The following is a 27,173-nucleotide window of genomic DNA, read 5'->3' as shown; positions in this document are numbered from 1 at the left end:
AGGAAAGAACAGCCTCTTTCTAGTCTTCTTTCTTTTATATATTCTTCGGTGATTGTCCGAAAATGGCGGTACGGTCATTGACGTAGAACCAAATATTGGCATCCTACCAAATAAACTCGAGTGGATACACAAGTTGCTAATGTATTTGTGTATATGTGTACATATATATGTATATGCAAGAGTGAGAGAGAGAGAGAGAGAGATAGAGGAAGTAAAGTGATTCACGCGCGTATGTAACGAGACACGATTCTCATTGGTAGATGGTGATCTTTACCATGATTTCAATCGAGATCAAGGATACCGTTAGAGAATTCAATAAACGTAACTTGGTATTCGTGAGATTAGATTTACGGATATTATACGCTTGAAATTTATTCTAAACGTAAATATAAAATTTAATTAATTGTATAAAAGAATAGAAATATAATTTTTTACAAATCTACACACGAGAGAGAGAGAGAAAGAGTTGATTAACGTATAAAAAATATCTAACAAAAAATTCCTTATATATATAATGAAAAAGATTTGTCCTACATAAAAAAATAAAAAAGAAGAGAAAAAAATGGAACGCATTTACTTATTTCAAACGAAATTTCTAACGCAACTCTGATGCATGAGAGGTGAAAGAGAAAATAACATTTAATAGAAAATTAGAAAAACAAATGAATAATAAAAATAATTAATATAAGAAAAGAAAAGAGGAAAGAAAATGCAACGAGAAATAAATTGATATGACAGAAACAATGATTAATAAAAATATAAAAAAAAATACATTTCTTGATATTACTTCTCTTGTATTTTATATATTCAGTATTTAATTATCAACATTATTTGCTTTTCGAGTATTTCAAGATTCTAGTTTAACGTTTCACCATGTTTTCCAGCTTCGTTTCCTATTTCCTCTCTCTCTCCCTCTTGTTATTTCTTTTTCGTATCGCATCCTTCAAGGACAATGAAATATGCGAGATTAACGAATTCAAAATGCTAATTGAAAATTAATTGCTTCTAACAACATGCTCGTAAAAGATTTCTCTATCTTTCCGTTTCACTCTGACACGCACACGCACTCGTTCTTCTATCTTCTTTGCCTCTTAGCTTCACTTTTCCCTTTTCCTCTTTCTTCTTCTCGCCTACTCGAACGAGGCCCTCTCAAGGGAGCACTTCTACTTATACCCTAAGCTCTTCTCTTCCACTCCCTCTCCTTTAACGGTTGCACTTTTCGTTGAAGAATTTTACGAGATGCCGAGACTACTATGAAATCTCAGAAAACATCCTCGTAAAACATCGTTTCTTTAACCAGATTATTATAACCAAACTTTTCTTTCGTTCTAAATATCATTGCGAAAAATATCTTTATCGTCCCATATATTATACTACCGCAACAAAAGTTTTCAATCATTTTTTGATTTCCACAAAAAAATATCGAATATACTGATAATTTATCAAACAAGATTAACGAGTTAAATTATATTTGTAGAAAAAGATTTCAACATTTGTTTTGTTTTTACATAGCATTAATGCTTTTGTTGTTTTTATTACAGCTCGTTTAATTCAATTCGTAAAATGAACTTTCCCGCTGAGACATCTTTGGCAACTTTTACACAAAATAAGTATGGAAAAATATTCAATCAAGAAAGTACTCGAAAAACTAATCACTAGAATGCTCGGAACATGTCGGACTGTCGTCAAAACTATTTTTTTTTCTTTTTATAAAAGAAAATAATACGAAATGTAAAACGTACTACTATTCGTAAAATTTGCCGAGGAATAAAATCTACGTTTCTATTGCTTCAAAGGTATTCAATTTTTTCTTACAAATATCTTGTGTGTTTCTTTGAATATATTATACATTATAATTTCAAATTATTGTACGATAATGTATAAATGTACATAATATAAAATAAATCATTCTTTCTGATAAATTTTATTTTCTCGAACGATATTTCAATCAATGGATAAAAACTCATTCGTCGAAAAATCCCTAGAAATTTTTCAATAGACGTTGTTACATTTTCTATAATACATTGAAAAACCCATACAATTGGGCCGAATAAATTTTCAACATAGATATTCGGCAGTCTCGTACCTTTAATAAAATTGCATTCGTGTTCCAACCTGCATATGTATCTAACACATAGATATATACATACATATATACATATATACAATATATATAATATAATATATATATATATATATATAGAAATGTAGAAAGGCATCGTACAGGGGGTTGGTTGGATGGGGTAGTTGAGCGCATTACGCGCGCTCGATGAATGCCAGATAGAAACGGGCTATGGGTTAAGTTAGGGTGGGACAGAACTGGAATAGGATAAGAGAGCGTGGAGAATACGATTGGACGACGATATCTAGTATGATTTCAGAACGTTCCCCTATTTCTCTTCTCTCTCTTTCCTTCTACCACCCTCTTTCCAATCGTTGATCGTATATACGCGACCTGCATTACCGACCGAGTTAACAAAAAATGTGGACATCGATAAAATGATCAAATACGGACGCTCCCTCTATTATATTTTTTTCTCCTTCTTCTTTTTCTTCTTTTTCGTTTTCTTTCATCTACGTGATTAGAAGTTAGAAATATAAAACACGTCAAGCATGTTCTATTAACCGAGTTAAATAACAGCATATGTGTATTGCATGTATGGTAAAGTTGGTAACTCAAATGGCATTATATACTGTTTGGCTTTTTACGATGATTAAACCGTTTACCAAACTTGTAAATAATGTTACGGTAGATTGAGAAAGTAATAGAGAGATACAGAATACGGGGATAGAGAGTTGGTAGGTATACTATTACCCAAATGAATCAGCAAATCGTCCATCGGTCCTCATTTACAGCTAGTAATTACGACGAGCAATTAAACGATTTTACACGAAATTTTCTCATTTTCCTCGTTTGATTCCTAAATACCTTTTAGCACGAAATTTATACTTTTTGTGCGATTCGAACGAAGTTGCAACATAGCCATTGACTTATTCGTTAACTCATTTTTTTTAATTCGTTTAACGAACGAGATTTGAACTTTTTGAATTGAAAAGAAACAGAAAAAAGAAAAACACAAAAATGCACGAGGAAAAGAGAGAAAAACGTGATAAATCGCGATAAAAAGAAATAAGCAAGAGAGAAGAAGGGAAGGAAAAGAGAAAAAAATATAAAAATCAAAATTCAAATAAAAAGTAAGAAAGAAAATATGAAGGAAAGTAGAAAGGAATAGTTGTATCGACCGTGTGTCGTTCGTCGTTGCAATCTCGTGGAAAAATTTCTTCATCGATATAGAAAGACAGGGAAGAAATGGAAGGAGAATGAGAGAGGATGAGTATGAAGACGAAAAAGAGGGAGAGGGCAAGAGAAGAGGACTCTCATCTAGAGTTGGCCAAGTTTTCTGCCGATGTGGCCAGGTGTCGAGACACGAACTGCGAGCGGTATAGATTGTCAAAGTTGAGAGAAACTGTTGGCCGCAGAGAAGCAGAGTTTCGAAGGGGTAAGTTTGAGAGAAGGTGCACCACCGCATCGTCCTGGGATGTACAAGCCCCCGATCGCAACAAACCCTCCCGGCGAACTCTTGACAGGAACGCTTGCGTCTCAACTTGATTATCACTGAGATCAAAAACAATAGCACCGGTTACATTACTGACAATTCGATAATTATCCTATCTTAGTTGAATCAAATCTAAATAATATAATCGTATTTTTTACTTTAATCTTTACTTTTTTAAATAAATTTTTATTTAACATGAAATATTTAATAAATAATGGTTATTTAAATCTTTAACGTCTTTAAAACATAGAACCTAATGATAAGCAATACCTTCTATATAACCAGAAAAACATTTTTATTAATTATTGAATTAAATTTGTAATAATTTTGTAAACACAACGAATAAAATCTAAACATAAAATTCTTATCTTAAGAATTTAGAATAACTATAAACAACACGTTTTATACATATAGTATAGCTACGATGCAACCACCCTTGCGATAGGCAACAGTATTTCTACGATATATAATAGACGTGTGTGACTTTTTAATAATTAAAAAAAATATCTATATACGTTGGCATAAGGGTAAGAGAAAAAAAAGACCAAATGAACCGTGAGGAATACTTTTTTCCCCAGTTTCGCGTTTGAATTTCGTTCTTGTCAAGATCTTTTCCACCCTTTCGACGTTCCAACACCGTTCCCAAGATCGCAGTGCCGATGTGCATTCGTACAATATGGCGTGAAGGGTAAAATCACAGAACGAATTCGACGAGTGTGCTCTCGATGTGCAACGAAGCGTGCCAACGTGCTAGACGATATTAACGCTTCTCTCTCTCTCTCTCTCTTTCAGTATTTTTTTTATGCCTTTTTAGCTTTCACAATTCGATCGAACGATTCTTATTAACGCGAATTCGAGTGGTACGCGCGCGAATAACTCACCAAGAGAAAAACGAGAACTAGAATACGATACGTCAGAGTCGGTCTTTTCCGTTTGCCTATAAAAGAATAATATCATAACTCTAACAGGATACCGAGTTTACGGTCCTTTTACGGGATTATTTTTATCGCTGTGTAAACTATCGACGATATTCCCTCTATATCCGTCTCCGCTTTTAAGGGTTAGTAGTAGTCGCCTAAGCTTTAACCTTCTATCGTAAGAAGAAAGTAGGGTTGCACTAAGTTAACTTCTATGAAACGAAGATGAATTTTCTATCATTTTCGTATCATCAAATATAATAGTTTATATATATATATATATATATATATATATATATATATATATATATATATGAACAATTTCTTTCCAATCTAACTCTCATTTCATTTTATTTTATGTTTTTTCTTTTTTATTAATCATTCATTCCTTTTTATATCCTACGTCAAATAGAATAGAAAATTTTGTTTGCTAAATCGCATTATCGACGCTTTTAAGTAAAATTTATTTCGACCGAACTTCTTTTTTGCTATACATTGGTAAAATATATTTAATCATTCTTAAAGTACGCTCAAAGTACGTAACAAACTTTGTGACTTTGAAATTTTTATTTAAATCAAAAAGAGAAAAACATTGCACGTTAGACAAATTCGTTCGTATGAAAAATGTTTACCAATTTGACAAAAAAAACTTGGAATACTTTAATATCAATAAGATAGATTTGTATCTAAGTACGAGTGTAATAAATTTTCAATCTGTGTTTATCTATTTATCTATCTCTTTCTTTCTTTTCTTAAAACTTGACAAAAATAATATATTATACTAACTTGGACCAAATATGGAAACGATTCGCAAAGATTCGCACGAGAGCGTCTTCCTGACTATCGTACGAAACGTAGAAAAGCAGCCGTAAGTTATTTCATCTCCATCCCCTTTTTTCACCACCACCACCACCACCACCATCCACAAACACATTCTATCTCTATTTCTCCCTTTCGTTGCTCACGAAAGCTACCTCTACGATATGTACTATTTATTCGGCCTTCGAAAATGTCGTTCCGCGAGAAACAGTTTCCAGCTGTTGAAATTCTAGGCAACGAGAAGCGCGACCAAATGCGCGTTGCATTCTAATACGACAGAGAGCTAGGCGAATAACTTTGGAAACTGTTAGAAAACGACTAAAAGAGAGTGAGATATATAAAGATGGATAGATAGAAATGGAGATAGAAAATAGTCGAAACATACAGTGAGAACAGAGAAACGTGTGCACGAAAGTACGGAGAGAAAGTAAGAGAGAAATAAAAAATAATGCAAACACTAACATGAATGAAAAAAAAAAAAAGAAAAAAAATAGTACAAACATGAAAGAGAGAAAGAGAAGAGAGAAAACGATAGAAAATATAATGACACAGATTAAAATTATCCGAGAAAAATTTTGCTATTATCTATTATTAAAAAATTTGAAGATTGGATGGTCATAGATAGTTTCTAAAAACCAAGAAAAACGAAAAAAAAAAGAAAGAAAGTAAGAAAAGGGGAAAAATGATTGAAATATCGATAACGTCACAATACACATTTGTGTCAAAGGAATACTATCACCCCGATGTTGTTTTCACTATTTTTCTATTTTCTATTTTCTATTTTCCGTTTTCTCTAGAAGAAAAATAAGAAGATAGGGGGAAGAAGAAGAAGAAGAAGGAGAAGGAGAAGGAGAAGACAAGGTAACCCTCTGACACGCGACACTTTCTGGATGATTAACTCCCCTTGGTGGTTCAAAGGCAATGTATCTATCTATCTCTCTTTCTCTCTCACTCTTTCTCACTCACCCTCACTTTGTCGAGAATTCCAGCCAACTGACGGTAAAGAGCACTGAAATTACAATCGCACCGTAAAGATTAATAAAAGACATGCTACCGAATAGCATGTTTGTTTTAAAATGGGGTGAAAGAGAGAAAGTGGAAGAGAGATAAAAATACTCATTATAAAATAATAATATACATAATATAATACAATATAACACCTACTTCACAGAATATATATATAAAATATATAAAATATATAAAAAATAATAGTAATAAAATAAATAATACGATATACGAATAATAATTCCTTTTCTTTAAAAAAAAAAAAAAGAGAAAAAATAGTGATAAATTTAAAATGCCATTAATCTCGATTAATCTTATATAAAAATTTACTTTAATATTAATTTCTTATAAATTTGACTTACTTGAGTGTGTGATATCCGACGATTTATTTATTCACCTACTCTTCTTCTTGATCATATTTTCTTCTTATTTTTCTTTCCTTTCTCTATTGTCCATAGTATAAAACAAAGATGCACATGATCGAGCCAGGACAGAAAGAAGGAAGGAAGGAAGTAAGTGGCTTAGCCATAAATCGGTGCTCGATATAGAAACAAATATAAGAGTAATACTTTCGGATATTGCCGCGTCAAGGTGATTGATGGTCCGAGATATTCAATATCTGCAAAAGTTCACTACGAAAAGCCCCTACCGAAGATCTTACATATATGTGTATATACATAGTTATATAGACATATATTTGTATGTGTACGTGTACGTATACATATGTGTACGTATAAAGATAAGATAGTCACATAGAAAATCCTGCTGGCGGCGTTTTTCTTCTTTCTTTATTTCTTTCTTTATTTCTTACTTTCTTACTTTACTTTACCTTCTTTTTCTTCAAAAACCTCCCATCCACCATCCTCCATCGTCTATCTATCCTCATCCTTATCTAAGATCGAGCCTAGATGCAGCCAATTCCGTTATCCCGTAGAATTCGACGTGAACGCAAGTAGAAAGAAGTTATCCTGTACTGGCCAATTTCAAATCGTTTCCTCTTAAAAATAGTCAGTCCATCCTTCTACCGATTCATATCTGGAATTAAAAACGAAACACACACAAATCAATTATAGAAAAAAAGGGAAATGTCATCCATTCGCGGATGTCGTGCCAATTCTAGAAAATAATTAAAAACTAAAGAAAAAGAAATAAATTGTGCCTGTAAAAAATAAACTGCAGTTTAAATTTCATCTGATTTATCTCGAAAAATTACTCTTTCGATGTAGTTTTTTTAAAGAATAATTGACTAATACAAAAACAAACAAAAAATAAATACAGTAAAAAACATTGTAAGAAAGAGAAAGATAGAGAGAATACAGTATGATATAATTTCATTAGAATGTAATTAAGAAGAAGAAGAAGAGAAACTAGAGATACTCTTTAATTCAGAAAGAAAAAGATAAAAAGAAAGAGAAAGAGAAAGACCAGGAAAATTGTTTTTTCGAGCAACTGCCGGCGTTCGTCCTCGGTGGAGCCATTAAGGCAAGTTCCGTTCAGCTCGCACTCGAAAGACGAAACGGTTAAGAGATAGACAGAAGAGTCGAGTGGATACTCGAGAAGGACATGGGTGGGACCACGATGAAAATGGGAAGTGAGAAAAAGAGAGAGAGAGAGACGTACAAAAAGTCCTACAGAGAAAAGTAACCGAAAAGAAAAACAGAAACAGAAAAAGATAGAAAAACAGAAAGAACCTAAGATAGAAAGAGAAAGAAATAGAGAAAGAAAGAGTCTAATTGTAAGAGGGAAAGAGAAAAAGATAGAGAAACTACAAGATAAAAAAGAAGAGAGAAGAACTGAGAGTGTAAAAAAAGAGAGACAGAAAGAGAGACAAGAGGTGAGAGAAAAAGGAAGAAAGGGAGAGAGAAAAAAGGAAAGAGAAAGAGAGAGTAGCAAAAGGAGACCCTGAATCCCCTTACGATGATTGCGGTAGGCTTTTCAGGGTAGCCCTTTTCCACGAGTATCATCGTTTCTCTCCCTTCGCGGCTCTTATCGCACTTCCACGATAGCCACACTTTGCTCGACGATGATGTTACACGCACACAACTTATAGGTGGTAGGTGGGATACTCTTTAAAACGATAGAAAAAGGACTGGACCGTTTTGATGTATATATATGTGTGTATATCGTATCTACAAAAATTTCCTATCTTACTCGAAGCAAACACAAGAGACCCAAAAAGAAAAGAAAAAGACTATAAAATAAGACTAATGTTTTTATAAAGATTTGTGACCTTTTCGTTATAATAAGAAAAATATTTTTAAAAAGACGAAAAAAAAAACAAGATAGGATATTTCATCCTTATTTAGAAGAAGATTTCTTTTTTTTTTATCGAAAGAATGTTATAGGATATAATTAATTCGTTTAAAATTGTTTGAAATACTCGTTTGCACTCGGTTGAAATGAGAAAGGATAGAGAATATTATATTATATTATGTGTGTGTGTATATGTATATGCAAGTGTATGTAGGTGTGTAGTAGAAGTGCCTTATTCAACTCATCCTGCGAATCTTAAAATTAAAACAATATTGAATCTTCTAACGAACGAATTCATTCATTTTCGAAAAGTCTCTTTCTTTCTTTCTTTAATTCTCTCTCTTTCTCTCTCTGTCTTTCTTACACACTTTCTCTTACTCTCTTCGTTCTCTAGCAGTAAGCTCTTCAAAGCGATCTACGAAGTCGTGCCGGTTAGACGATAGGTACACGCGGTCCCAGATGAAGTCGTTAACTCGAGTATGTACCCACTCGAGGATCGAATCGAGAGTACCGAGGAAAATTGAAAGGAGCCAGGTGAAAATGAAAATTCTCCCGATACAAGACAGAACGAGAGAAAGAAAAGGTAAAGAGACAGAGAAAGAGAAAGAAAAAGAGAAAGAAGAAGAAGAACCGACAACTTTCAAGAGGAAATGTAATTTGTAAAAAGAAAAATATAAAAAATCATATAAAATCGAATAAAAATCAAATGTAAAAAAAAAAAAAAAACCGATAAAATAATTCTTTCAGCTGTGAAAACCGAACCTCGACGAAAAGAAAGAGAAAAAAAAGCAACTATACACATTTTTATGTAACAAAAAAAAAGAGAATCCCTCCAGCCTTTCCCAAAAAAAATAAAAATGACTAAAAAAAATAGGCAAATTCGTCGGTTAGCTTGTAAATTTATTTCACTTCTCTAGCTTTCGGGTTTCGATATAAAAGCCGTTAGGAGTAACTATCAGACCAGAGGACGATGGATAGTTTCTCGATTGTAACATGCTAGTAACGTGCGCTCTCGATCTAACTGCCTCGAGGTAACAGCTTGTTTTAATGCTGAAATAACATCGAAACAAGATAGAAAGAGAAGAGAAAATGTACGCTTTTCTAAATTGTTCGATCATCGGTGCTTGTACCAATTGTATTATACAAGTAAAAGCAAGCCAGCTTAAATCGTATTACCTTCCCCTCTTTCCTATTTTCATATTACTTTTGTTGTTTTTAAATACATTTATTCACATGAACTTTTTCTCAACTTCAAATCTCACGATAATAAGTACATAATATTATATGTAAAATAAAAAAAGAAACTGCGTTCCTGAAAATAGGCAACACTTAATACTTCGTTTATAATATCGATTATGAACGTTATTGGTAAGAAACTTTTTTAAGCCCTTTTGATAGGAAATGTAGTCATACATGCCTATACGACTATGGGATATCTTTGTTCAAAGGTTCAAAAAGTTTTTTAATATACTTTATCTATCGAGTATTAAACGTTGCCTACTTTCAGAAACTATACGCCAAAGGTTAGCTATTACAAATTTTCCTACGAAACATATTTAAATAATTAAAATTACATATATCTAATAATAATAATAATAATAATAATAATAATAATAATATATTTCAGGAATAAAATCTTATTAATATTACTAACAAAATATAATACAGTTTCGTTAAAGAAAACAAAAAAATAACAAGAAAATCAATAAATTCTTTTCAAAATGTTATCAAGTTTTCAATTGGCAGAAACTAACTTTTCCTATCTCTCTCTTTCTTTCTCTACTTCTTTTTCACTCTCATCGATAGAAAGAAGCCAGTAACCTAGCAACACCCAACGATGCCACTTGGGCATCTTCTCTCTTTATCTCTCTCTCTCTCTCAGCATCTGTTCGCTTTTCAATTCATCTTCTTATCTTCGCGATCTACTTTTACAGTATTTCTCTTTAGGAAGGAAAAGCGTGCTAACGTGTTAGGATACTTCGAAGAACAAACCGAACCGGGAAATAGAAATTATCCTTGTCGGTTACTTACACTTTTCATCCCCTTATCACTACCTTCCCACTCCCCCCCCACCACCGAAAAGATCTTTTCCTCTTTCCTTACTACTCATCTTTTTCTCTTACCTATCATTTTAACAAGAGAAAACCGACAGAAAGGATAACGAGATAATGCTTTTTGTGACTTCTTATAAAAGGTAGCCACTTTAAGTCAAACGAATCGTATCTTCTATCCTTGTCATTAAAAATTACACGATCTTTCCTCGATTACGCGACTACCATTATGAATTCTTCTGATTAATTCCAGTCGAATCGGAGACTACCCGATGATAATCAAAAAAAGATGTTCTTTCTCTACCTATTATTCTTTCTCTTTCTCTTTTTCTTGCCGATCCAATCATCTTCTGTCTCATTCTCTCGCATACAAAATCCTATAAATGTATATATGTGCCCATAATTATGAAAATGGTCTTAGTCAAAATTAATAAAAAATGAGTTTATCAGTTATTACACACTACATTATTATAAACTAAATAAATTCAATGTAATTTTCACGATATTATCAAAAATGAATCGTTAGATAATGTTTGTTATTTCAATATTGTATAGAATTCATATAGTGTTCAAGTATAAATCTTTAAATATCTCGAAACAAGAGATATATAACTTAGATCACTTTCTTAATTATGGGCACATATGGTTATTTATTTTTTCTGACGTATTTCTGCGTTTCATCGTATGACGTATTTCTGTTTCACGATTTCCAAATTACCCCGATTCTAAGAAAGTTTTGTCACTTGAAAAAAAATCATCGTTTCTGTCACTTTTTAGCGTTTGTCGTGTTATCGAATCGCCGAAAATAGAATGAAAGAAGAAAAAGAAGATAAAAGAAATGAATTGAATTTTGCGAGAAAATTGAGTTACAAAAATAAATTAAATATTTTAGAAAAATACTGTAAATTAATTTTCGAAGTACCGCATGATGGAAAATGGAAAGAAAAAATTTTTTTTATAAAATAAATCTGTGTGTTTACATGAGTAAAAGAAAAAAATGTGTTTAAGTATGTGAAACTAATGTATTGTAAATATATATTTATGTATTTTGTAATAGAGAGTTTAAAAAATATCGTATATTGTAAAAGATTAAATTCTTTCACGTTGCGTTCTTGTTTCTCGATGTTAGCAGCACGAAGTAGAAAAAAATTAATATCCAAGATTAGCGTCATTTTCCTCTTCCTTCCATCCTTTCTTTTTCTTTTCTTTTTTTACCGATATCCTCTTTTAATTTATATCCTCGATGCGAAGAGAGCGAAGGAACATAAAAATTAATTAATTAAAATAAAAGATAAAACAACGATAACAAATTAAATCAGTAAAATTATTCGTCGATCTTACATAAAAACATTTTGTTCTCGTTTTCTGTTATTTCTCTCTCTCTCTCTCTCTCCGTAATTTATATTTTAGTTGAAAAATATTATATAAGTTAAATTAAATAAATAACAATTAGGAAATCATCGAATTTAAAATTATTTTTATTCTTTCAATAATATACATTCCCAAAAACAAAAACAAAATAATCGAGTGATAATTAGGAAAATGAAAATATCATTTTAAAACGAACTTTTATAGTCGTTTTCGTTTTATATTATTTTGTTTCTATTTTAAAGAACCATAAAGGGTGAAACTGGACATTAACAAAATAACTAGCTCGACTTTGGCAAGGATTTGAAGTTCCTGGGTAGAAAAAAAAAATCGAAAAAAGCTTCGTTAACGAGCAAAGAGAAAGAGAAAGAAAAAAAAAGGGGGGAGGAAGTGTGAAAAAGATAGAGAAAGTTCATGCCACGGACAGTTTGTAACGTAAGTCATGTCACTTTTCGCGGTTTATTATAATGAGGCCAGGGGGTAGCTTTACACGGATCCTTGGCACGTAGCCTTTCTCCTGCCGAAGCTAACTACTACAAATACAAGTATAACAACAACTACTACTACTACTACCACCATCATCACCACCACTACTAAGGACTACTACTTTTCTAACGTTGCATTGATTACCTAAGTAAGTACTAACGTACTTGTTTAACGCATGCTCGAAAACCATCAAGGAAATTCAATCACGTAGTGGTTGGTTTCGAAGTCATCGAGTTAAGATCGATTCACTACGAAACGCCATTAACTGAGCACTTTATCCTCGTTATCGTCCTCTATATTCGTAATCCTCTCATATAAAAGAAGAGTTACTTTCCAAACTTTACAACTACGTGTCTTTTTCCAACGTAAGAGTTAAAAAAAAAGGAAAACTCTATAACTAGTAAAACTTTCTTCGGTACAAGAAGTTTAAAAAAAAAAAAGAAAAAAAAAAATAACAGATACTACTTTTCTTTAACCCAAACTTCGATGTACGAGAATGACGACACAACCGGACTGGAAAAGAAAAAATAAGAGAAAATCATTTAAATAAGATAATCGAATGTAAGAGGAAGAAATTCTTGAAACATTAATTTCAGAGAAAGAAAAGAAATATAAAACATAAACTAAATATAAACAATTTATCAAAAGACGAATGAATTATTCACGAATGATAGTATAGAAAAGTATTTTACTCTATACACATGTTGTGTTTGTGTATCTATACACATAAAGAAAAAGGGAATGAAGGGAGAAATGGATAGATTACGTTCATGTCATTTTCTAAAACGTTAAAACGAGGAAAACTGAAAGGAGAGTGAGCATTAACGTTAGAACGAACGAATTCGATATGGCACGTTAATTAAAGTTATACGCAACTTCGACGAGAAAGTGTATGTATGGTTGCTGAACAACGAATGATAGTAACGTGTGCCTGCCAAAAGTATTAAAGCCAGCTAACAACGATGAAAGCTTTCTGCTCGAAGCTTTTCTATCGTAAGTGTAAAAGGTTCATAAAAGATTCTATCTTTGATAATACTAATAATAATTATTATAACGATAATAATGATGATGATGATGATTATGTTCTGATGATGATAATAATAATTATTATTATTATTATATTCAATATATTAATAATATTTAATAATTAATAATATTTATATTTAATAATAATAATAATTATTATTATTATCATCATCATAACGAACATAAAAGTAAGAAGAAGGTTGATGTCATCAAAGAAGTAAAATGTCACTAAAATGAAGGTAAGATAAGGTAGTCCCATTAGGATTATCGTGTATACTACTCACGCATGAAAGAGTCATAGGTCAAATTGGACTCTGGAGATTTAACTCGAAATTACCTGTCGTCATGCGAATGAAGTTTACTCAATCGGAGATAGGAATATTAACTTTGATATAATAATAGTCTTTCTCCTTTGATTTTATAGACCGCGAATTAATTGGAATAAGAATCAATTAGTATTTTAAATAAAATTGTATTTTTCTTTTTACTGTGGTGAAATCGTACTGTCAAATATTTGTGATGCTTTTGGTTTTTGCAATTATGAAAGATTTCAAGTACTCAAACGTTAGTTAGATTTTACTTAAAGTAAAAAATTAACATATAGCTTTTTCGTTTTACGTTTGCACGTACAAAAAGAAAAAAGAAAGAAAATAAAAATTATATCAGGAGGTAGAAAGTGCATTTAAAATTTTCTACACGCTATCGCATTACTGTCCAGAGCAAAAACAGTATAGCAAATGTAATATCATAATCAATTACTAACAGTATAGCTACTAAAAAAAAGTAATTAAACATTGTATAATTATTGACTGATTTATATAAATAAAAATAAAAAAAAAAAACTAAAGAAATAAAAATCAAAATAATTGTATACCTTTTCTTCAGTAAAATACTTCAACTCGTAAAAAAAATGAAAGAAAGGAAAGAGACCAAAAAAAATATATAAGCAGTGACAGAAATATATCGAACGGGAGGCCAAAAAGTCGTTCGCGACTTTCCACCATCAGCACTATCATAGACAATTTTATTGGCGAGTACTTCAATCGTGGTTTACGCGACGTATTCTCAAGCGAGACTACGAGGAGACGACTACGACGATTTCTCTGTTATATCTCGACAACATAAACATCGCGGAAAAAAATAAATATGAATCGCCATAAAGATCCGAAACGATCGTAGAGGATCGTTACTCTCGACGGCTGTTTCGCCGTTAAATCGTAACCTTTGCCAAAAATGGCTACGATATTGTCATTAATGTCTCTCTAGCGTGAATAACCCAATGCTTTGATCATTAATTACTGATCTTTATATTTTCTGTTAAACCATTTCTTATTATCATATTTATGATATCGCATATATGCTTTGTATTTAAAAAAAAAATATAATTTTTATTTTTACTGTTATTTAAATGCTGTTTAATATCAGAATCAGTTTAATATCTTTTAAAGGAAGAATAACAAAAAATACATAAATTTAAAAATTGCACATACACATACTTTGTATAAACAATCTCGAAATGATATTTTTTTTAAGATGAAAATTTTCAACCTAAAATCATCACTGATTAAGAACATTAAAACAAATGTATATTAATATAAACAATCTAAAATATTAATAAAATATATTAGAACGTGCGATATACCTTAAATGATTGTTAATTAATCGAAAGAAATGTATATTGTAGTTAAAAACACTGAATATAAATTCGATGTACCGTCCTCTTCGAAATTCATCTTCAGACTGGCACGTTGTCCTTTATAAAAATACTTTTATTTAATGTTGTTTATATGTCTTTCCAAATGTTGCGCATGCGTGAAACGGTAATAATATTCCTAATAAAGAGAATTTAGGATTATAACGTTCGGATTTTAGCATCTTTTGTATTCTAATGCAATTTTGTTATCACTCCTACACAGTGATAACATCGAGGGTAAAATTTTGCTGTAATGTAAGTAGGGTGTATTAGAATATTAAAATACTCGTTAGTTAATTGAAAGGAATGTGTATTGTTACCTGAAAACACTAAATATATAATCGGAGTACCGTTCTCTTCGAGATTCACCTTCAGACTGGCACATTATTCTCTATGAAATGACTTTTATTTAATGTTGTTTATATGACTTTTCGTAAAAGGAAATTCTACTTATTACGTATATTATTTTGGTTATGCACATGAGCAACCATCGAAAAGTCATATAAACAACATTTAATAAAAGAACTTTAACAGTGAACAATGAATCAGTTTAACTGTTAGATTTCGAGGAAAATGGTACGTAGAACTTATACACCGTGCTTTTAGATTAATTAACAATTATTTAAGGTATGTCGCATCCCACTCATAACTAAACGTGTCTCGGTATATATAACTATCGATCGTTAAGAAAATTTCACTTTAAAAGAAGAAAATACAAAAAACTGAATCATTCGTAAATATTTAAAATAATATATAAATATTGCACGTTAGAAAGTTTTCATACTTTAAACAAATATTAATATTAATCACACAAATTCTAGGAAAAACCTGAGAAAGAAAAATCATTATTGTTCATAACGAAAGAAAAAATAAAAAAGAGAGAAAGAGAGAGAGAAAGAAGTTTATAGTTGTCTTGTGTATAAACTTAGAAGATAATGTTTTACGATCACGCGATGACTACCCACCCTTTTAATCCTTGCCCACTGCAGGAAACCTTTTTTTTAATGTTTCCTTTTCTTTTATTTTATTTTCTTTAGCAAGCTCGATATATTTATAAATATAAAGATCATACAATTTTGCCTTACCATTAGATGAATGTCAACATAATTTTTCTTATCATTATATGTATTTTATTATAATTTTGCCTATCACTAGAAAAACTATGTCATAATTTTTCTTATCATAGGGAATGGGTTATCATTAACTTGAACTATCCAAAAAGATCATGTTAAAAAATATATTCAACAATAACAATTTAAATCTTATACAATAATGTCTTTCTCCATGGAACATTATCAATTCTGAACAGCATTATTATTATCAATTTTGATGACATACGATCTTGACGAACTGAATGGGAAATAGAGAGACAGTTCGCATGGTGCAGAACCGAAATGGACATGAACACCTAGTTGAGATTCGGGTCAGCGGCTTGGCGAGCTTGTCCTGTTCTCTAGGGAGAAACGATGTGGGGTTGCTTTGGTCAGAATATAGAAAGAATAAAAGAGAGAGAGAGAAAATATGGGGATAAAGAAAGATTGAAGGGATAAGGATAAAAGGAGAGGGTGAAAGGGATAAGAATGTAAAAAGAAATAGAATGAAAGAATTAAGTTAGAAAGAGATAGATTGAGGATGAGTTCAAGAAAAATATTAAGTTAGATAATGAAGAAACGAATGAAATATATATATATAATATAAATGAACTTTTATACGTTTATATTTATATACAATAAATTTATAGATATACGTTATACGAAAGTTATATATTATATATTTATTTATTATTGAAAATTATATATATATATATATATATATATATATATATATATATATATATATATATATATATATATATACATTAAATTAAAAATGTATATTTTAATAATTAAATTATATGAATAATTTAATTTGTAAATTAAAATTATATTTTGTGAGATGTTGAACAAATTATCCGCCTTCTTTGAGACTCTAGAATCCTTAGGGCCATCCTGTCGAAGCATCCATCCCAGTTGATTCATCCAGTGGGAATCTCTCCCCGAAGGACTCGCGACCCACGCCCTAATAGCTGCCTATAGGGATGCGTCGGGACTCCCGATGGACCGAACGAAATCTCATGCATTGTGCTAAACCCTGAACCAACTCTCTCTCTCTCTCTCTCTCTCTCTCTCTTGTAACTCACGATGGAGAGCAGGAAAACGACGAAGAATACAGAAAAAGCTCTTTCCAATTTGCCATGGGTCTCCTGCGTTAGACGGGTGATCGAAAGGTATTTAAGAGACAACGTTTTCCACCCCTCATCCTCTTCCTCTTCTCTCTCTCTCTCTCTTTCTTTTTAGTATTTCTCTATTCTCTTGACGATTAACAACGCCATTATTCTCTTCCCTTTTTTTCCCCATTTTAATTCAATAATTTTTTAACTTGAACATTTTTAAAAAGGTCGTACAATTTTGCCTATCACTAGGGATAAAACTACCCTCTATCATTCGCATAAACTATTGAAGTATATCATTAACACATTCAGTACCAAGCCTTTTTTACCTAACTTGTCATTCAGGTCATTTAATTTTGCTTTAACAAAATCAACCATTACATGTAATTATTAATTATTGTAAATATAACACAATTATAAACAAACTTATGTGCGTTGTTCTTTACTGCATTTGGTATAATGCATCAATATTTTAATAGGAATATTTTTTTACAGAATAAAATTTGTTATAAACATATATTTTCAGAGTATTAAATAAATATGTCTAATGGTAAGTGTACCACCGGTGGTGCACGTGGCATGGAACGTGTTAATAAAAAAAAAAAGACATTACCAAATAATTTCCACAAAGTAATACTGCAAAATAAATAAAATAATTATTTCGAAATGTTGATTATACACGTGCGTCATTTAAATGAAAGAAATTTAACTCGACTAATTAAGAAAGATATTCATATAAAAAAGAAAAAAGAGAAAGAGAGAGAGAGAGAGAGAGAAGCATCACATAAATTAATCTTATAAACATACTTAACGGTATTATTACTTAAGACCTCTCGTTTAAAAAAGAAAAAGAATAAAAAGACGGAGAGATTGGTTGAAGAAAGAGAAGTAGTAGCGTTTTCATAAGAAAGGTCAACGTTAGCAATCTCTTCAGTGGTGGTACTACTAACGTCATTTTAACGAAAAGAGACTCGAAGAGGATCTCTTTAGTGGAATTCTTCCTCGACACAATATCGAAGTGGAAAACGAAGAAAGAAAGAAAAATTCACAAGTAGGAATAAAAAGAAGATGAAGAAGAAGAAGAAGAAGAAGCAGAAGGAGAAGAAGAAGAAGAAGCCGAAGAAGAAGAAGAAGAAGAAGAAGAAGAAAAAGAACATTCAAGAAGGATGTAACGCGAAACCGTCTACCAACTACGGCTCATAAAACCGCACGTTTTATGCTGATGGCTTGCTGATGGTCTAGGGGACATTGTCACGAACGAGTCAAAGAAGAAAAGGATAGAAAATAAAAAAAAAAAAGGAAAGGAAAAAGGAAAGGAGGCCAACCGAGACGAAGAAGAAGAAAGGACGAAGAAGTAAGATGGAATACGAGCTTTAAGCACAGAAAAAAAAAAAAGGAGGGAAGAAGAATTAAAATAGGCATACGGTCTCTTTTTTTTTTCTTTTCTATTTCATTCTATTCCATTCCATTCCATTCTATTCTCCCACTCTTCTTTTCTTTTCCTCTTCGATCGATTTCTTTTTTCTCCAAGAGGAGAGAGAGAATGAGAGAGAGAGAGAGAGAAGAGAAATCCTTCCTTTTCTTTTTTTTCTTTTTTTCAAATGACTTTGGCACTGGAGCCAAATGTTAAAAGAAGCGGCAGGTGTTATCTATTCGTTAAGTATTCCAGAAAATATTTTCGAGAAAATATTCCTTTCAAGATATTGCTTGATAACTTTATGTTAATTTATCGATCTCTCTCTCTCTCTCTCTCTCTCTCTCTCTCTCTCTCTCTCTCTCTATTTATTTCTCTTGTATCTCGCAAGGGGAATGTATAATAAATTATTTTATTTTCCATTAGAAAATTTTGTATACGAATAATGTAAGTGGAAAATATACATTTTTTCGTATTTAACGTTTGAATTAAATTATTATTTTATTTGTTAAAAAAAAAAATAACAAATAAAATTTTATCGAATATAAAGTTTCAAGTGAACACGTTCGATATCATACGCGATATCAATGGTATTAGGAATTAAAAAAATAAAACAAAATATAAAAATAAGGAAAAAAAAGTGTAGTAGATTAAACGTGTATTTTGAAATATCTCATTCTGTTTCTCTCTTTCTCTTTCTCTTTCTCTTGTTATATTGTATATATATATATATATATATTTGCTCTCAGTAACAAGCTGGGAATGCAAGTATTGTAATAGAAGTTTTCTTGCCAAACGAATTAATCACGGAAATGAAATTCTCAGTGCAAATTGAGAAGAGTGTGAGAAAAAATAACAAACGCACGCACACGGCACACTGACTGGGAAGACATTAAGAGGATTAGTACTCTAATGGTTAGACCGTTGTTAAACTAAAATAAATACGGCATACGCGAGAACGAACGTGTAATTATGCGAGTAAGTACTAATTACCGTGTAGAAACAAAAAAAGAGAAGAAAAAAGAATGAGAAAGAGAGAAGAGAAAGAGAAAAAAGAGAAAGAGAAAAAAATTCTCTTGTATACGACCACTGAAATTTTCTGCTTTTACAGAACGTTTGAAAAAGAAAAAGAAGAAAAAAAATGAAAATAAAAATGCAAATAAAATAAAAAGAAAAAGGTGGAAAATAAAAAAAAAAAAACAAAAAAGAAATAAACGATAAAATGGTAAAAAAACCAATATCGATAGAGGATAGTAGAAAAAATTTGAAAAGTACTTGCTTTCGAAATAAAAAGAAAAAAAAACATAACAACAAGAAAGAAATAAAAAAAAAAATATGATAAAATAATAGAAACAATATATCGATAAACGAAATGATAAAAAATATAATCAAAATTGGGAGAAAAGTCTGCGAATGAACAAAAAAAAAACATGTGTGCATATCACACAAATTAGAAGTGAAACCTTCAAATAAACGAGTTTCCAGGATATATTATTTATTATATAATATTATTATAATATTATTTGTACTTTTGATTTGTAATTATTTATTCAATTATTTTTATTATAAAAATGCGCGCCTGTTCGTATGCAACCCTCCAGACACACTTTGAAAATGTTGCTTGCAACCGCCATCTACTAGGACGGAATTTTTTTTAAGTCAAAACTGTTTATACACATATATATGACGGCTTGCCTATCTTTCGGGCAGAAAAAAATTCCCGTCCCGACAGATGGCGCTCGCAAGCAACATTTTCATAGTGTGTCTGGAGGGTTGCATTCATACAGGCGCACATTTTTATAATAATTACAAAGAAAGTAAATAATAAAACACTTTAAAAAAATTTTTAAAATCAAATATTTTTATAAATAATGATATGTTTGTCTCTTTTTCTCTTCTTACGTAGTATTTAGGCCGTTTCTTTCCCCCACTACATCCCGGTTTCGTTTTCCCACTACATCACCGCGTTTCATTTTTTCAAATCACACCCATTCTAAAGAAGTTTTCACTTCAAAAAGAAAAAGCAAAAGAAAAGGAGGGAAAAGGGAGAGGTAGAAAAGGAGTAGGGTAAGGGAAGAACGTTAAGAGTAAGAGAAAAGAGGGCGAATCGTTAAAAGTTCGAGACGCGTTAGTTTGGAAGCGTTTCGAGAAAATAGCCAAAGTTCCCAGGAGGCTCGTTCGTCGGTGCCTTTATTATTTTATATTTCGCGGTAAGAAGGAAGGAAGGAAGGAGGAAAGGGTGGGAAAGGTGTGATGGTGGTTGTGGTGGTGGTAGTGGTGGTGGTGGTGGTGGTAGTGGTGGTAGTGTACGGTTGGTAAGAGTAGAAAAGATAACAGAAATTATACGCACGTTTCAAAGTGAAACAACCGTTAGCGGAGACGCAAAACTTTAATTCGTGGCGATATCAAGACGGCTGATTTCATTTTCGCGAAAATCCGGAAGATTCTAAGAACCAACCAACCCTCTTTCCTTTCTACTCTAATTCCTTAGAGTTCCTCATACTATTTTCCCTTCCCTCTCTCTTTCTTTCTCTCTCTCGTTCACTCAGGCTCACTTTCTATCTCATTCTATCTTTCTGTATCACTCTTTCAATTTCTGAGAATATTCATAAGATATTTAAATGTACCACTTGGATACCTTTTTATGAATTTTAAAAAAGATAAATTGTGTTTGAAAAAAAATAAAAATATTTTTTGCAAACTGATCGGCACAATCGAGAAACATTACAGAATAAAATTATATTAAGAAGATTTTCTAATAAAAATAAATCAAATAATAAAAGAATATAAGACGAATGAATTGAATAAACAAGAATTAATCGAAACACGTTTCAATTTTAAGGCTTTCAAATGATCAAGAATGAAACGTGGTATTTGGTCCAGCAAGTTCGTAGCACGTGTCAAATAAACGTCATAACGTTTGAAAACGGTATTTCTGTATCTGTTCTCTGTTTCGACTTAATTCATCTATAATATCGTTTAAAATGATCCCCTTATGATGGTTATTTACATAAATAAAAGAGGGCAAAGAAAAAGACAGATAGAGAAAGAGGGAGAGATGATAATGAGATAATGTAGAAAAGCAATGTAAAGAACATTATCTTTAATAATTCAAACAAAACTTTAACAAGAGTGAAAAGAATAAAGTGAAAAAAAAAGTCATCGAAAAAGAGAAAGAGAAAGAGAAATAGAGCGCAATAAAAAGAGAACGAAATAAAGAGAGAGAGATTAAGAGATAAGGTGAGAAAAAAAGAATGATAAAAAAAAAAGATGAATAAAAAGATAAAGATTTGGATAAAAAAGATAGATTAAAAGAAAAATCGAGAGAAAAAGAAAAAAAGATAGATAAAGAGAGAGAGAGAGAGAGAAAGAGAAATTTAAATAGAGAGAGAGAAAGGGAAAATATATAAAGATAGAAAAGATAAAAAAAGGGAGTAAGAGTGAGAGAGAGAGAGAGAGAGAGAAAGGGGAAAGAAAAGAGAATATAATACTGCTAGTTACGGAAGGTCTCTCTAGCTAGGCCGGATTAAACGTGGATGCTGGTACGTTACAGGTCTCACGTTCTTCTACGTTCGGAGTATACCGTTGAAAGCACGTACCAACGCATTTCCAGAATCACCGAATAAACACATGAGCGAATAGGTAAAGCTTGATGGAACGATTGCAGAGCATTACCCTTTTCGATGTGCCAGCTGTGTTACATATCGTGTAATGACGACGTGATTGATGTATTGTATTTATAAAAAAAGAAAAAGAAAAAATAAAGAGAAAGAGAGAGAGAAAAAGAATGTGCCAGATTGCTTTGGTTCACTAAAAACCGATTAAAAACGAATCGGTAAAAAGGGCTAAAAGAGGTAAAGAAAAGAACCGAGAGAGGTACTTGCCTGTCCCATTAGAAATTCCTTCTTTCGAGCGGTTAATTAACGAGCCAAGTTTTCCACGCATACCAGATAAAGCACGTTTCTTTCTCTCTTTCTCTCTTATATTCTATCTTTCTCTATCTACGTCTCTTTTTTTTTAACTACATTTCACATTTATTTTCTTATACATTATTTTCATAAAATATCTTGATTTTTTTTTATAATAAATTATCATGTTATAATTAAAACTTCTCTCTTCAATCTCTCTCTCTCTCTCTCTCTCTCTCTCTCTCTCTCTCTCTCTTTGTTTTTTTTACTCTATCTATTATATTTTATATGGATAGTATCTCTCGTATTTTACTTTAGCATGATAAAATAATTTCTTCTATCTATCTATGTATATTTTTTTATGTCTCCTTTTTCTTATTAATATGTTATTTTCATTTTTATAAATTCTTTTTTTTTATTATTATAAAATATTATCATATTTTACATACTTACAAATGATCTCATCTCTCCTTTTTTTCCATCACAAAATTGATTTAATAAATATTTATTCTTTCTTTCTCTTTCTATCTTCAGTTTAATATCTTTACTAGACAAATTGCGATGTAATATTTTTGATTAATCTATCTAACTTATTTTATTCACCTTGTTTGAACATTTTTCAAAATAAATTTAAATCATTTCATTTCATAATAATCGGTGTCTACTGGTAAAGGTGAAGAAAAGTGACAAAACTCGGCAAAAGTCTCAGCAATGTTAATTGTAACGTAATATATGTAAAGCCCAGCATGCCACAAAGTAAAGTAGGAAGAAGAGTACTAGGAGGTGGTATCGCGTACGGGGGACGGAAGGGAAGGAGTTGGAGTGGGTTCGGGGGTTGTAGTAGTAGAGAGAGGGTGGTACTAAGTACCCGGACGTTGTGCTCGCGGTGCCGGAGTTCCAGAGACGAAATAAGTGAGGGTAAAAGTAGGGGAAAGAGTGATCGTGGCGAGAATCCTTGGAGACCAGCCAAAGTGTTGGCCGTTGTATTATAGTCATTACGAGAAACTTATCCTGAACGTTGTACGTCGCGCGAACCAGAACGTTTCTCTTTCTAAAATAGAAGAGAAAGAAGAGAGAGAGAGAGAGAGAGAACAAACTTTGCGAGTTTCTTTCTCACTCTTACCCTCCCACATTCTCTCTCTCTCTCTCTCTTTCTTCCCTTTTGAAAAGAATAAAATAAAGCATGCGCGCGCGAGTTTTATTCCATTCGAAACTTCTCTCTTCGACGGATTTCTATTCGAATGCACATGCCAAACAACGATGATTACGATGGTACGTACACCCTTCCAGCACGTTCGCCTTAAAGAGCTTGCCAAATGCCGTAGTCTTGCGACAAAAATCTACCTGCGATCAAAGGGACCAAACCACAAACTTTTTAGAGTATAAGAACATTTTTTTACTTTTTTTTCTTCTTTATTTTTTTTTTCAAAGGTCCTTAATACTTCCTTGCTAAAAAGATCGATGATGTAAGTATTATAAATGTACGTTTTCCTCTTCTGAGAATTTTGTAATTTTGAAAATAAATAAAAAAAATGTAAGAATAAAGTAATAGGTTTCGATAATCACTCGTCGTATATACTTCAATTGCATATTTATAAAAATAACTTTATTATCGATGTAACTTGATCTTATTATTAAAATAATAATAATAAACTCTTTCGAGATTGTTAGTTTTGTAATTACAAATGATCATCTCCTTCTAGAATACTTCACTTACTTCCATCAACAAGCAATGGCAGTAGAAAGAGTGATGTCCTTTCTAACATTTTAACCACCGTGTAACGTCGATATGAAGAAAACGTTGTCGTTTGGTTGTAAAACATAATCTCCTTGACCCTGTAATAAATATTCCATATATAAATATTCCACCTATAATAAATATTCCTCCGTATTACGAAGAATCTCATTAATAGAAAGTAAATCACAAATACGCTGATCTAACTTAGAAATAGAATATTTTTCATGAACTTAAATCTAACTGGACAAGAGAAGATAGATTACAATAAACATCCCATAAATACCAACGAAAGCGATTCCCTTTAAAATTTACGAATTGATCCTGACGAGTAAGCAAAGTAAAGTAAAATAAAGTGAAGAAGGAACTTGGAGAAAAGATCTCGCATATAAGATGAAGAAGCATTTAAAAAGGAAAAGATGAGGATAAAAGAACTAGCTTGCTATATATCTTTCTACATGTATGTAAGTATTTATGTGTATATGTATGAGAAAAATATAGACATATAGATATAGATCTAGAAAAAGAAGAAGTAGAGTAAAAGCGGTGAGAGGAGTAAACGAGACAAAGAGACGTGGGAGTCGAAGTGTGCGAGAGAAGCTTTGCGAAACGTTGGTATTATCATAATAATGGCCGAACCCATCATCCTTCTCCCGTCTGCTTTTTGGTTCTCTTCTTCCTACCCCCCCCCCTTACTTCCCTTTAAAAGTAGCAACGAGCTTTAATAGCGCCTCCCAGCCTACACATTTACAAATTTAAAATGATAATTTTCTTACGGGTGTAGCGAGCCAAGATGATTTGCGCCCTTTTTTGAAAAAAAGAAAGAGGAAAGGGTAGTGAAGGGTATGGAATGGGATGAAGGGGGTTGTAAACGGTATTCAAGATCCCTCGTGAATGTGTCTGATGTTTCCCTAACTCCGTTACAATATTAAATGGGATGGAAAATAAATTCATATGTATCTTAAAAGATCTTACTTTTTAAAAGATATGTTCTTTCCTCGAACTATTTCGTGAAGTATACGTTGTGCATGTTGGTAATAATATCATTGATTATATTTTAATAAGATCTTTAGTTCTGTTCGAAAGCCTCTAACGCGATGTTGATAAGTGTAGATGCCTGTAAAGTGCGATCTTCGATACTGAATGTCAATGATAAACTACTCGGTCCCTGACTTGTATACCTGCAGCCATCTAGCGACGAAATTGATTAACTGCCTACGAACTTCTCGCACAGTAATACGACTTAGCCCTCTTTTCTGTTTAATTTTATATCAAAAAAAAAGGAAATAAAACAATCTTAACAAAAGTATACATTTAAAATTATTTAACAAATTATACGAGAGAATGATTAGAATGCTAGAAGAAAAGAATAAAATCGATGTATGTAAATATTTAATTATTAATAATAATCGTATGTATATACGATTATATAAAATATAACCTAATAAAACTCACCAATAATTCCCAATCTGTGTCGTTAACAAGAACAAGAATTCCTGGTCGTCTGAAAAATTGAATAACGTTTTAATTTCAGCTGACACAATACAAACACTCACATTACTGAGCACTACGAAAACGCCGTCTAATCACTATCATATTTTACCGCGTTCTCCCACCAAATTGATAAGTGACACTGCCTAGCGGAACAAACTGGAACTAGACAAAAGGCCGATGTCATGATAAAATGTGAACGTGTCCATTGTACACAGTAAAATATGAAAGTGAAATTAACAAAATATTGTGTGAATTATTGTAACGTTTTGTATTTAATGTTAATAAATGTCAATTAAAATTAAAAAAAAAATCGATGTGTATGAAACAAATGAAAAAAAAGCAAAAAAAAATATATAGAATAAAATTTACTATAACGGTGTATACTTACACGGTGTCTTCTTGCATAAAAAGATCCAATCGTTCTTTCAAGAGATTATCTTTAATCCAATATAATAATTTTTTCAATGTCCCTATAAGATATAGTGTTATTATTGTTTAAGGAAAAGATCTATTTATTAATTGACAAAAAAAAACAGTGAATATAACCTTACATGCGTCATCAGGTAAGTTAACCTTGTGTATTTTTTTCTTATCGAACAATGTCTCAGCTCCACCTCTGTAAAAGAATAATTTTTATTGAAATAGTTATTTACAGTTTTATTATTGTAGGTAGTAAAATATGTGAATGTGTAAACAGTGTTCAGTAGTTGCAATTTTCTATAAAATAATTGATAAATATCAATATTTCTTTTTATTTGTATCAATATCTCTCTTTCTCTCTCTCTCTCTCTTTCTCTTTTTAATTGTTTGGTGGTATTTACCCGAATTGTATTGTTATCGGAAAAGTTTTATCTTCGGAAGGCATTTTTTTTAATCTTCTTTTATTTTATTCTCTTCTTTTACAATTTTCTGGATTTACACTTTTCGTTTGCATGCTCCGTAAACCAGGCGCGCACGCGCATACGGCATCGGATATTTAATGGAGAGGAACGTTCCTTCGTTCGGAATTCGAACTGCAGTAGCGTCTAATACAGAAACTTTTAAAATTTATAAATACATTTCGATTTAATATGACATATTATTTATTATAAAAAAATATAGCCAGTGCATTTTTTAATTTTTATTATTTAATTATAAATATTAATTTTTTAATCAAATTTGTCTCTAATTTTAAAAAATATTTATTATATTTTTTAAATGATCAAATGTACATGTATTATATGAACATACGTACAGCC

At 31.4% G+C, this 27,173-nt stretch overlaps 1 protein-coding gene across 2 annotated transcripts; it reads right to left on the bottom strand.

The window, feature by feature from the left end:
• Positions 1-6,694: 6,694 nt before the first annotated feature.
• Urm1 (Ubiquitin-related modifier 1) lies at positions 6,695-27,109 on the bottom strand. Of its 2 annotated transcripts, XR_016178854.1 has the most exons (6): positions 26,757-27,109; positions 26,487-26,551; positions 26,324-26,405; positions 25,897-25,945; positions 24,424-24,542; positions 6,695-7,333 (listed from the first exon to the last, which is right to left on the bottom strand). XR_016178854.1 is itself a non-coding variant. In XM_015335694.2 (5 exons), exons 1-5 carry the CDS (start codon positions 26,798-26,800, stop codon positions 24,474-24,476), a joined length of 309 nt encoding a protein of 102 aa, XP_015191180.1. In that variant the 5' UTR covers positions 26,801-27,107; the 3' UTR covers positions 24,296-24,473. The 2 variants fall into 2 exon arrangements, 1 of the variants encoding a protein (XP_015191180.1); XM_015335694.2 differs by lacking the exon at positions 6,695-7,333 and having other exon boundaries at positions 24,296-24,542; positions 26,757-27,107.
• Between the last annotated feature and the right edge of the window lie 64 nt (positions 27,110-27,173).

The sequence above is a fragment of the Polistes dominula genome, unplaced genomic scaffold, assembly GCF_049000335.1.
Source record: "Polistes dominula isolate Pdom_NZ unplaced genomic scaffold, Pdom_raw_medaka contig_373, whole genome shotgun sequence".
Lineage (NCBI taxonomy): Eukaryota > Metazoa > Arthropoda > Insecta > Hymenoptera > Vespidae > Polistes > Polistes dominula.
This window is presented reverse-complemented; position numbering and strand designations above follow the sequence as displayed.

Coding starts and splice junctions, on each gene's coding strand:
- Urm1 (XM_015335694.2), bottom strand. CDS start 26,800: ATGCCTTCCGAAGATAAAACTTTTCCGATAACAATACAATTCGG. Junction 26,406..26,486: donor TAACTTACCTGATGACGCAT/GTAAGGTTATAT, acceptor TATATCTTATAG/GGACATTGAAAAAATTATTA. Junction 25,946..26,323: donor TTTATGCAAGAAGACACCGT/GTAAGTATACAC, acceptor TCAATTTTTCAG/ACGACCAGGAATTCTTGTTC.